Here is a 13089-nt window from a genome sequence, read left to right as displayed (position 1 = left end):
TTCTCAGGTTCTCGGGAATTACTCACTAACACAAAGGATGATCTACCTTCAGAGGCTCATAAAAACCAGAAAGCTTAATTAGATGTGCCAACCCTGCAAAGATATGAATGTCCCCTTCAGAAAGAACCACAGGAGGTTTCCCATGACCTCCCAATAGGCTCCTGGAGTCACTGTTCCTGGGTCAAATGCAGCTACCTGTGAGATGAACATGACAGGAACCTGTGACTACCACCCCTGTTTCAAGAGCTGTAGACGAGAGTAGCACCACAGGCCTTTCCACCCTGGTTTAATTGCCACCTATTCTTTTAACTTGCCCTTTAAATGTTTTTCCCGGATTCTGTCTTTGGCCTTTTTCACCCTCCACATATTCTTCAGCTGGGCAATTGTCATGCCCATCCTCACCTTCAACTCCAAAACCACTCCAGGCCTCCAGACCCAATCAGCCTTGCCAAGGTACCCATTATTTCCCCATTTCGTTCTCTCTGTATCTCAGTAAATAGCACCAACAGTCATCCAAGAACTCTATTCAGAAGTAGAAGTTAGTCTAGAGTCCTTTTTTGCCACTGCTGTCCATTTAGGAAAGCAATGACTAGTTTCATAAATGTCTCTAATTTAGAGCCACTCCTTGCCCTCCTAATCGGGTCTCGGTTCATTCACTAGGTTCCTCTCTCTGCCAGGGTCATTTCAAGCCTTATGGTTTCCCTGAGCCTAGTCTTTCTTCACTCTACTCCATCCTCCAAATTGTTAGAGTGATTTTTCTAGAAAGCCAAGGTGATATTACTCACTTTTTCAATATTAAGATTCCCATTACTTCATTATAATAATAATGATAGCTGACATATATTGATAAAAAAATTGTGACACAGGGAACAGAGGTTTCAAGCTTCTTAAAGTTAAGAATCCATCATAATTATCGTATTCGACCAGCTCATTTCTGATACCGAGCAGATAAACATTCACTGGGTAAATGAACAAATGATATAATTTCCCGCTTCTGCCTTTGTTCATGCAACTCTCTTTAAAGAATAAGTGGCTTGGTGATCAGCATGCCAAATAGGATTGATTTTTCTGGATTATAAGCAATTTATTAGGAATTAGGTGCTCATAAACTAGAAGACTTTGATGAAATAATAAAAGGGTAACATTTATTGATGAGTACTATGTGCCATGTACTCTGCTCAGGATTTTATTTTTTTTCTTATTTAACCTTACAACAGCCTTATGAAGTAGGTATTATTCTTATCCCATTTACAGATGAATAGTGGTAAGTGACTTCCCAAGGTCATGCAGCTAGGAAATATCAATTCTATGGCATGAACCAAAACTGATTTCAGAGCCCCTGCTCTAGCCAGTGGGCAAATGCCCAATAGCACCCTTCCAGTCACATTTTAACAAAACAGCTATTGAGAGTTACCACTTACTGATTACTTAAATATGTCGCAGACATTTGGAAATGCACTTTGCATGTACCCTCCTTTATTGTATGGTTCTTGCCGTGCCCCCATCACACATTTTGCTCTAGCAGGCCGTGTCTTGTTCGGGCTTCGGGTTTTTGCTGTCACGCCTTTCTAAACACTTATCAGGCTTCGTGTCTGAGGTCCAGCATTCCCTCCTCCATTCCTCTTTCCCTTGCTCCCCTGACCTGAGCTAAATGCATCAGTTAGAATGTAAGTACTACATAAGCTCTGCTAGAAATAGTGCTATTCCAAAGGGGTTGACTTTGTCTCTCCTCCATATGAGCATTTAATAATTTCACTTAAAGATGAAACATCTAATGGTCCTTGCCATGCTAAACTCACAAAACCTGAACTGTGTTAAGGATATATGGTCCCTCACTCCTTCAACAGTTTGTGAGCGCTACTATGTGCCAGGCATCGCTATAGACACTGGAATACCTGGCTCTTGGTGGGGCTCTGGTCTAGGGAGGCTTTAAACACAAAAGCAGGGTTAGGTGGTAGAGATTGATGGTAAAGAGCTACTTTTGATAGGTTGGTCAGGGAAGGTTTCTTGGGGAAAATGACATTAAGCAGCAACCTGAAGTCAATGTGAGTGTGCCAAGTATCTGTTAGGGACGCACCAGGGTGAGGGTACAGCAAGTACAGCAAGTGCAAAGGCCTTGAAGAGGTCAGGTGCTTATCCTAAAATATGTACATGTGTGGCTGTACAAGTTCTTTCTTACATGTATACATATATATTATACAAGTGTTAAAGTGTATGTGAAATTTATCTTTGAGATTCCCATGGCTTTCCGTATACATTTATCTCTTATGGGTTTGCTGCCCGCCCCCCCCAAAGCTGATCTTTAAGCATTTTGCTCTGCACAGTGGGTGCAGTATCCCATAACAGGATGGCAGAAGTGAAACCCTAGGCCCTGGAGGCCCCCATCTGGCCGGCTGCACTATGCAGGCAGCTGAACAAGCTGGCAGATGCTGCTCCATCAGACAGGTGTCTGCAGCACACAGAATAGACAGCAGGTGGCACTGCATCATTCCATATGAATTTCCTGGCAAGAATGGTTGAGAGAAGTGGGGAATTACCTGTGTGAATTGGGTTACCCTTCCCTCTTCTTATTTAGCCCTCCTAAACTGAGGCAAACAACTAAAGTCTGTGAGACAGAACATCGCATGTGCTTGAGCATGTGATGGCACTGCGCCCTTCTCTAGCATCTATGTTTTCTGGAGGCTTCTTGTGACCATTTAAATTAAACATTGTGTATACATCATATTACCGTCTGTCTAAAACCTTTATAAAAAGCTCCAAAAAGAAATAAAAGTGATTTCAAGTGTAAAGCTGAGATCCTCAAACATGGTTACTCAAACCAGTGTGAGTAAGAATCACATTAACCAGTTCAAAGCAGGTTATGAGGCCACACGTCCAGGAATTCTAAGTCAGTAGTTCTAGCATGGGCCCAGAATATTAGGTTTTATCACATAACAGAGGCAGGTGGCTTATTAGCCAAACATTACAAAACTCTAGTCTCACATTTGCTAACCAACATCACAAACATATGAACAATTACAGAACTACATAGATTTTCAAGAAACTGATCACTTTTTCCTAAGATGGGGCACAAGAAAATATCTTCAAATGTTTCCTATGTAAGGAAGTAATTGAAGAGGGGTTTGGCAAGCAATGGAATATTTCACACACTTTTTTTTTTCATTTCTCTTTCTGCAAATTTGCACATTCTTTGGTGATTTTTTTCCACAAGACTGGCTTAGCTAGGGCAGCTTTCTGAGCAGAAATCTGCATGTCCTAAAATTCTCTGCCCCATCCGGCTGAAGCAACACTAGTTGCACCACGTGTCTCATTAGTTTGCAAACTAGCAGAGCACAGTGAATACTATCCCCCAAGGAATTTCCAACTGTCAGGCTACAACAGATTACCCAGCTGCCCAGCAGGAGCTGCCTGCCCACTCCCAGAAAGGTTACAGCAGGAACATCGATCCATTTGTTCCTCATGACCTTTACAAACCCAAATTTTAAAAAATTTCTGATTTGGAATCAAATCACCTTTCCACACTAGAGAGGGGAGGCAGTCACGGGCCATGGGCTTTCCTCGAGAACCCCCAGGGAAAGGGAGTGGGGGGTGCGGTGCAGAGCTAGACTGAGAGTTGCTGCTAATTCAGAACCCACTGAGTCCAAATGCATATGATACTTTGTAATGATAGAAAAGTCAAGTGTCACTAGGTGACAGAGTACAGCATATTTTACTTGGTGGTAAAGTTGGGAGGAAGATGCGCATCCCTCATTTGACAGAAGAGAAAGTCTAGGATAAGAGAGATGGAGGGATGTGGCCAGGTAGGCCTCCCAGAACACCTGACTTGGGCCCATGCTTGCTTGTTTTGTTTTTCTCTACAAAGTCAAGCTCCCTCACCTCCACCCCATATTCTGGCACTTTGGCACCCAAAATTGCTAACACCCTTCAGGCTTAAGATGGCTGGGAGTAGGACTCTGTTGTGGTCTTGTTCTGACTCCCATTTAGTGTGAAATGGCGCCAAAGCCATAGTACTTCTCCAATCCCTGTAGATTACATCTGAAAGAAGGGACCATCTATTAATTAGGATGTGAAGATGAGCTAATATATTTGTATGCATATTACAGTGCAATGGGTCCTTTAGAAGAGACATACTAAGCGAACATGTCAGAACCTGCTGGAACTGCTAATGCCATGGATGTTAGATCTATGAGTTAAACAGCTTAAAACACAATCCTGACAATATAGTTAGTATAAAAGAATTAATTCTTGTCCTCAAGCCAGGCTATAAAAGGGTATCATTATATAAATGCATGCTTATTCAACCCCATAACCCAAGATTAAGTCTGCAAATATAAAAGCAGAACACAGTTACAAATACCAATCATCTTCCACTAAGGTTAAGGTCAAATCATTTAGCCACTCATCTAATCTAATACAAGGAAAAAACTGCAAGCGAACAAGGCAGCTCATTTCTTTTAGAATTTCCTGCTTTGGCAGCCTTTAATCTTGACCAGAGGCAAACTCTGTGCTGTTTTCTTTCTCAGGCTTTAGTAAATGGAAGAGGGGTCTGGAGGCTGAAACTCCTCAAGGGACATCATTACATGTAGGGGTAAGGAAAGGTCCACAGGGCAATGAGGGGGGTGAGCTTCTGAAGATGCAGTGGTAGACCCTGAGAAATTATGCAGCTGTTTAATTTTAAACTAGTATTTACACATGGTGGAATTATGGTAGATGCTTCCCAAACAGATGCAAAAAAAATTATTGTAGCTCTTAAGGACAGTAGCTTTAGCAAAAAAAATCTCTTACAGAATAAGCTGTGGGGAGAGATAAACTGCTCTGTTGGGAGCTGTTCTCAGCCAATCTACCATCATTCGTACTGAAGGTAATTTTTACTGCTAATAATCAAATTTTGTGATGTCATTTTAAAAGATGTTAAGGTTATTCCTACAATATCATTACTTTTACCCCCCTGAATACTGTTATATGGGGAGGGATGATGTCTTAGTAAGAGGAAGCTCCAGCAAGTCTGTAGACTACAGGTGCAGTCTGCTGGGAGGGGGTCTATGTTGATGTGTCTTGAACATATGTTGTGTGAACCTAAATGAGCATTTGGGTGTGGAGGGAAAGTAAGGGCTGCTGGAGATTTAGTCCCCTTGGCTCCAGGCCACCCCTGATGCTTACACTAACCTTAGTGATCCAGAGCTGGGACTCCTGAGAGAGACGTGAAGCTGAAGCCTGGCTCTGTCAGGCAGTTGATTTGCAACTTTAAATGTGCTACTTAAGCTCTTTGGACCGCAATTCTTTTTGTAAAGTAGGGTTCTAATAGTGCCGACTTCCAGGATTGTTTTGAGGAGTGAGATCATGCTCATGAAGAGTGTTAGCACAAAGCCTGGCACACACTAAGAGCTCAGTCAACCTCAGCTGAAAGGGGAGGTAGAGCTGGTATGCTGGGAAAGAAAGATGCATACGCCTCCTTACATCCCGTGGGAGCGTGTGATTCTTTGAAATACTCATCATAAAACAAAAGGAGATAAAAGATCAGTAGCCAAACAATCTCTTGGGGACTCCTAAACTGTCTTGTCCTCCCCTTGCCACAAGAGTTGTTTCTTTGTTGTTTTTAAAAACAAGGTTCTAGTTGTTACTTTGTCTACTCAGCTTGACTGGATCTGCAAGAGGCTTGGGAAAGGCATTGAATAACTATTGACCTTAATATTTTAGGCCTCGAACTTAAACTTATTTTGAAGAAGGTTATTCCTATAAAGGAGCTATTTTCCTTTCAAGTGAACTATTTATATGGAAACCAAAATAACTCCTAAGAGTTATTTTGTCACCCACACATCTACCAGAAGAGGCATTTCTGACATATTTTCACCAAGCATAACTTAGGAGTTATCGTTATTCATCACATTTTAGTCACAAGTTTAGATTCCTCAATGGGGCAAAAACTTTGGAATTTCTCTTGAGTGTTTCCTAGTGTAGCTTCTTTAACATTTGTTTACACTCTTTGTCCTACACCACCTCCTCTTTAATACCAAATCATCACAATAGAAGCCCTGGAAACACATTTTAAAAACAAAACCAAAAAAAAAAAACAGGAGCAAAAGTCTAAAATGATTATTAATAGTGGGAAGAGTGAAATCATCAGATGGGGGAGAAGTTCCTTTACTTGTGCTCATTCTCAATATATGAGGTTGAGCCATAAATGTGGGTGGTTTTCAATGATTTCTGACCAAACTAGTAATAACATGAAAACATATATCCATATAATTCAACCAAATAGCTCTGTATGTTGCTCTGGTCCAGCCCCCAGACATGGAGGTTGTATCTTAGGGGCACCTGGAGGAGGCGAGGAAGTGCCTAGAGAACTATCTGAAGCAAACCAGATGAAGGTAGAGGGGAGGAGGATTCAAATCCCACATACTGCCTTTTCTGCTTACTCCCACCCACCTTGGCTCTCTTGTTCTCTCACTCCTTTTGCTAAGGTAACCAGCGAGTTTTTTTCTAGATTGGAAACACAGGGTTAGATTTTATAAGGACACACTATTTAAGATATGTTATAAACCAACAACGGTAATAACATACAAGTTACATGTAAGTACAGGACGGCGCTGTCAGAACCCAGACTGTTGTCCACCTGCACGGTCACTCGGAAAATGCCCACATTCTGATAGATGTGCTTGATCCCGTCTTCCATGGAGCTGAGGTTGACGTATGACACCGCAATGCCATCACCGAAGTCCACTTGGATAAGCGTTCTCTGGACATCGCCCTGAAAAACAGCCCAACGTCAGACGGAAGGGAGTCGGTACGTGGCTGCTTCTGTACTAGGTGTGGGGGTGGGGCTTGTCCTGGTCCCCGGCTCATGGATAACGACAGCCTTGGCACGCTCCTACAGCTGGGAGCATCTGTCTGCGTCTGACAGAATCCCTGTGATATTCCCTGGCAGGCAAGAATCTGCTAAGATGGATGCTCTCCAAATCTGAAGGGCACTGACTACCAAAAGTTTCAAGGTTTTGAAAATGAATGGTGTTTGATTAGCAGCTCCACTCTGATATTCGCTTCTGAAGGCTTTGTTCATATTCTTATCATCCAGATGAATAAATGGTACACACACCTAGTTTTTAAAAATCCAGCCCCCTGGCAATGTCACAGACCATGTCCAGTGTCTTCAGGGCCCCCGGATCTCCCCTCTGCTCATGTTTCCCTAACCGCGTTGGAGGAAGGATGGGCGATGCCTCACCTTACAAGTTGGCATGAAGTTGGCCTCCACTCTATTATTCAAGATAATAATGAGTGTTGTGTTGTATATTTCAGTATTGTGTACCTATCCAAATGTTTGCCAGCACCTTATGTCTTATTCCTCGCTCCATCTTGGTCTAGAGAGAAAAGCAGGCAACATTCTTCCATTTTACAGCTACGGAAGTCGAAGTGAAGGAAGGTTTAATCATTTGCTATAGGTGAATACAGCTATTTAGTGGCAGTCCTGGGATTCAAACTAGGAATACTCTGGACTTCCAGTGTATTTGTTACAAGGTGGAACATTGTGTTGTGACAAAAGGACTATGGGATCCTCCAGGTCTGAATCCTAGTGTGTCATTAACAAACTGGGTGACTTCAAACTCTCTGGCTTTTAGTTACCTAATCCATGAAATAGACATCATAATACTTTACCATCTTAACCCAAAGGGTTGTTATAAAAGAAATGGGGAAGCGGATGTGGCTCAGCTGATACAGCATCCACCTACCATATGGGAGCATCCAGGGTTCAATCCCCAGGGCCTCCTGACCCATGTGGTGAGCTGGCCTATGTGCAGAGCTGTCCTGCACAAGGAGTGCTGTGCCATGCAGGGGCGCCCCCACATGGGGGTGCCCCATGTGCAAGGAATGTGCCCTGCAAGGGGAGCCACCCTGCATGAAAAAAGCGCAACCTGCCCAGGAGTGGCGCCGCACACATGGAGAGCTGATGCAGCAAGATGACAGAACAAAAAAAGAGACACAGATTCCCAGTGACACCAAGGGTGCAAGTAGACACAGAAGAACACACAGCGAGTCAACACAGAGAGCAGACAATGACGGGAGGGGGTAGGAGAGAAATAAAATAAATCTTTAAAAAAAAAAAAAAAGAAACTTTCCTAAAAATCAGCAAAAGTTAAATTGGAAACTAACAGAAAGAAAAAAAAATGTTTAAAAGAATTTTAAAAATAAAAGAAATGTAGTTAATTTTTCTTCTGTGCAATGCATACCAAATTAAATGACTTCAAAATCAGCAGAATCATATGATTCTAAATTTCCAGTGGCTAGGCAGGAGAAGATAAAGTCTGGTTAATAAAGATCCCAGACCTATAAAAAAAGAAATGGCCTTTGGAATTACAGCTGAGATTCTCAACAAACAATTGTGCTTAGAAACAACGTACCAAAAAGCACCATCCCTCATACAGAATCCATCCTTTCACATGGTTTTTCTTCATGGTGCTTGTTGTTAGTCTTTCCAATTTAAAGGGAAGGCCTTTTAAACTGGAATGGTATTTTTGATTAAGTAAGGTTCATATGAAATCATAGTTTTGAAAAGGCCAAGTTTAAAATGCTGACATTTAAAAGATTAATCCACAGAAGAGGAAAAAACAGTCCAATTCCTATGGATCTAGGTGGCTTGTTCCACTGCCCTCTGCTCAGCCAAGCATCATGTACGCAGCACATGGCAGCTAACTCTTCAGTGAGCACAGGGGCAAAAATTCTCCCCTCCGGTGGAAAAAGAAACCCCATTCAAACCGCAAAACAAATATCTGCAAGCCCAGACACAATGTAATTTCCTGAAAAACCCTTCCACTAATAAAAATAAATGTCTGCCAAACCTACCGACCTATCCTTCATTTGGACCGGCCAAGTGGACTGGTCAATTTCTCATTCTGTTTCTGGTTGGTTTCCATTCTCAGGATGTTAAACTTTTCAACAGGTTGCTGCTAAGGCAGCCCTGGGTGCAGGCATGGGAGAAGAGCCCATTTTATAATCTATGCACAGATAATTTGAAACATGTGTCTGAGAGAAATATCAGGGCTAGCTCGGAGTTAGAGGTTAGCCATGGAATAAAACAAGCCACGGAGTTTCCACTAGAGATAGAGGGAAGGAGGGAAGAAGGGGGAGTGGAGAGAGCAAGAGTGAGAGAGCAGGACGAGAGAGGGAGAGAAGGAGAGTGGTGTAGAGGGTACTCTGTAGTGCCAAAGGGGACATCAGGCAGTAGCCATCACTTGCAGGAGGACAGGAGGCAGATTAACCTCTTCAGCTGACTCCACCGCAGCCTCTATTGAGAGATTATTACTCCCATAACTGGAGAGGGAACAACTTTGGCTGCCATTGCTTGATTCTCCCTTGCCCTTTCTATCTGATACTTACTGGTCTTCTTTTGTGGGTCTGGACGTAGACGTCCTATGAGATACATAAAATGACTCCCAGGTTCTGTCGGTCCAGGCTTCCACTGCCCGTCATGCTGGTCTTTTGGACCGAGAGCTCTCCTAACTCTCCACGCGTGACAATGTTCTCAATATTACACAAGGTGAAGAGAGAGAGATATACAGTGTCTAGACTAGCACATAAGTCAGCCTGCGTCAGGCCACGCAAACAATCTTAGCTAGATACCACGCCTTTGCCTTGAAGGGCTCCCAGGTGGGTGGTGAGTCGAATACCATTGTAACTATGACTTTGGGGCTCCCTGCTCATCAGTTTCTGTCTTTTTTGGCCTGTGATCACCATGTGAGGCACCAGAGATGCCAGAGAATCAGAGAACAAAGAGAAGAGAGCCTTAGTCCTTAAGCAACATTGACCAGGCACACTTGTCCTGTATTAACTGGCTTCTGGTCATTCATTCATTCATTCAGCCATCAGGCAGGATTTATTGAGCATCTAACATGTGTCAGGCACCACCAGGAAGACACAGATAAGTGAATAATAACCAAGTGAACCCAAAGAGATGTGGTCCCAACTTTCCTGAACTTATAGACTCCTAGTGAGGAAGATGGATATTAATTAAATAAATAACACAAATAAAACATATGGGAGTGGGTGATATGAGGAAGAGATGCATGGTATTGTAAGCTGGTACAATAGGGAGAGCTGGAGATCTGATCTGATTGGGAACTTCAAGGAAGGCTTCCTGGAGGAAGTGATAGCTGAGCTGAGAAGACCTGAAGGAGGATCAGGTATTAACCAAAGGAGCTGGGAGATTGGGGTGGAGGTGAGGGAATCCAGGCAGCCAGAACAGAGAGGACCAAATGTGCAAGTGTCCTGGGGCAGAAAGGAGATGAAGAAGCAAGGGAATTAAAGGACACCTAAGAAAGAGAGCCAGCAGAAATGTGTTATGAAATGAGCTGGAGAGAGGGAAAAAAAAAATTAGGACTTGCGGGCTTAGTTTCTAATTTTGATCTTTCACCTAAGAGTGATGAGAAGGCATAAAGTATTTTAAGCAAGGGTTGGGGGAAAGATAACAAGATAGTATTTTTAATTCAAAAAGATCACTCTGGCTTCATAGGGAGGAAGAATTAGAAGTGGGCCTGAGCATGCAGGGAGATGAATTAGGGTGCTACCAGTCCAAGGGAGATGGTTGATTGACACATGAACTATGGTAAGAATTAATATGTCCCTTCCTGTCAGAATTAACACCCATAGCTGATTTGACTGGGAAGTGCAAATCAGTGAGTCACAGCACTTGATATCAGTATGATTTCTAACAATTTTTTAAAAAGGCTGATGTCCAATTCCCTACCCGAGACCCACCTACTGAAGAGTCTCTAGAGTGGGGGGCTCAGGCCTGCTGCAGTCTGAGACGGTCCACAGCTGAGGATAGGCTGGACTGATGAAAGTCTGAGGCCCTCTAGTTCAGACCATTGGAACAGGCTTTCCTTTTGTGATTGAGTTCATCTGAACATGAAGACAGTACAGTATAAGCGGAGACTATTCTTATTTTGTTTTGATATGACAGTAAAGCCTCACCAGGATGTTTCAGGATGCATTAATAAAGCCAGGCACTGAAGAACTTACTTCATTGTTGGTGGACTGCAGCGCCATCACAAGCAAAATTTCCATGGTATGCGTGGTCAAGATTAGTTCGTGTCTCTAGGCAAATGAGTTGCTGGATGATAGGAGGATAGTTTGTGAAACTCCTGAGGACTGGGATGTTCCTTGCTGCTAGCTGTATCCTCAGTGCCAAACACAGTGCCTGTGTTCCTTTGTGTTCAAGAAATTATGAATACTGCATATCTCGAATATGTTTGTTCAACAAAATAATTTCTTATACATGATCTCATTTGGTTGTTAGGAGCCCTGGGAGATAGGAAGGGGAGAGATTTCTGTTTGGTAGACCAGGAGCACTGGGGCACAGAGGGTTTAAAAAATATGCCTGAAGTCACAAGGCTAGACATAGAGAATAAGAAAGGTTTTAAGACCACCAGTGGTTAAAGCTATCCATGCAGCCAGCTCTGTTCTTGAGCTTCTTTATTGAAAGTTACTTAAAATACGTTTCAGAGTGAGAAAAAGGCCTATAAGAAAGATAAGGAATCCCATCCTTGTCTTGCTGGATTCTATTCCTAGTTTTGACTGTTTTCCCATCTGACACCTTGCTCAGATATGGAAAGCTGGGTTGGGATGGATCCATACTCCCCTTCTTTTGTCTACCCTCTGATGAAGCAGCATCATGCTCAAGTCAGAAAGAAAGGAGAAAACATGAGAAAACAACAGATGTTCATAATCAGTAGCCAGGAAAATTGCAGGTAGAACTGAAAGTTTCTTCAATTTGATAAGTGAAAAGACAAATCATTCTTGAAACTGAACCCAGGTTGGCAAACATGCAGAATCTCATATCAATTTCTTTAGATCAAGTGGCCTTTAATCGTGTCTCCTAATATAGAAACAGAACTGAGACTCTGGTTCAAAGCACGCATCTGAGAAAGCACAAAAGCCACAGGAATCCATTCTCTAAGGAGATCACTGACTTATGTAACAGAAAAACAAATATATCAAATGGCCACAATGAAGCTAAGATTAAACTAAGGCATGAAAGGTGTATGAACCTATCATTTCCTATAACATAGCTTCAGAGAAGAAATTGAAAACAAATACTTAGGTAACTCAACACTGACAGCCTCAGGGAAGGAAACAAGACTCCGAGATCAAACCAGGCTCGTACATACAAAGCTCAAGGGTAAGCCGGACTAAGCCTGCACAGTAATTTACTCTTGGAAAGACCTTAAACATCATGACACAAGAGTCGGCTGTATATTTAAATTTGCAAAAATGTAACACAGTATATATATTATACATTTGTGTGCATATGTATGCAAGCATAGAGAAAGGCGCTGGCAAATATAACATTTTAATATTGATTACCCTGAGGTGGGGTAAGAGTGCAGCCAGTATTAAGAGGGAGAGAGAGTAAATGAGAGGAAAAAAGATTTCACCAAATTTTAAAAGGAGGTAGGGCATGGTACAACATAAGACAGAGTGCAAATTATACAGTATTCCATCTCTACAATTACTGTAAATAAGTAAATATTGATTAAATATGTACAAAATAACTAGATGGTAACGAAGACATTGGTTTGATTGAGGATGGGCTCCAGCCAACTTTGGTCTTAGAATTCTATTGTTTTATATTTATTATAGTTTATATATTTGTGAACTTATAAAACAATCATGCATAAGGTGCAGAATTCTCATGCAACACCCCTCCACCAGCATCTTATGTTGTTGTGGAATATTTGTTACAGATTGTGGTCTTAAGAGTTTTATTATTATTTTAATGCTCTTTTGACAAAGTTAAGGTAAAACATATCAGTAAAGCAGCTTTGAATGACAGAAGGAAAAAAAACCAGATATTCCAGTCCCTTCTTATGTCTAAGGATATTTAGGCTGGGATAAAGAGCATGAGATAAGATTAACCTACCATTGTCTTACACAGATTTAGACACAGAATATCAGGGTCTCCATATGAAGCAGGAAAGAGATAACTATGGTACAATGTACCCTGTCTTTCAAAGAAAAGATTCTGTCAGACGGTAGATAAAAGTCCACGGGGAGAAGCACTGTCCACTTTGAAGTCATTCAGTAAGACTGAAGCCTGAC

General features: G+C 42.1%; 1 protein-coding gene across 3 annotated transcripts in view; it reads right to left on the bottom strand.

Annotated features, from left to right (window-relative positions):
* SORCS1 (sortilin related VPS10 domain containing receptor 1) overlaps positions 1–13089 on the bottom strand; it is a 528310-nt gene that overhangs the window by 50811 nt on the left and 464410 nt on the right. For all 3 annotated transcript variants that reach the window (XM_058298482.2, XM_071215682.1, XM_058298481.2), the window contains exon 19: positions 6562–6748. In XM_058298482.2, the coding sequence (XP_058154465.1) occupies positions 6562–6748 (187 nt within the window). The remainder of the gene's footprint in view (positions 1–6561; positions 6749–13089) is intronic.

Source organism: Dasypus novemcinctus, chromosome 6, assembly GCF_030445035.2.
Source record: "Dasypus novemcinctus isolate mDasNov1 chromosome 6, mDasNov1.1.hap2, whole genome shotgun sequence".
In the NCBI taxonomy this organism is placed as follows: Eukaryota; Metazoa; Chordata; class Mammalia; order Cingulata; family Dasypodidae; genus Dasypus; species Dasypus novemcinctus.
Note: the sequence above shows the minus strand (reverse complement) of the source record. Positions and strands in the feature narration are given on the sequence as shown.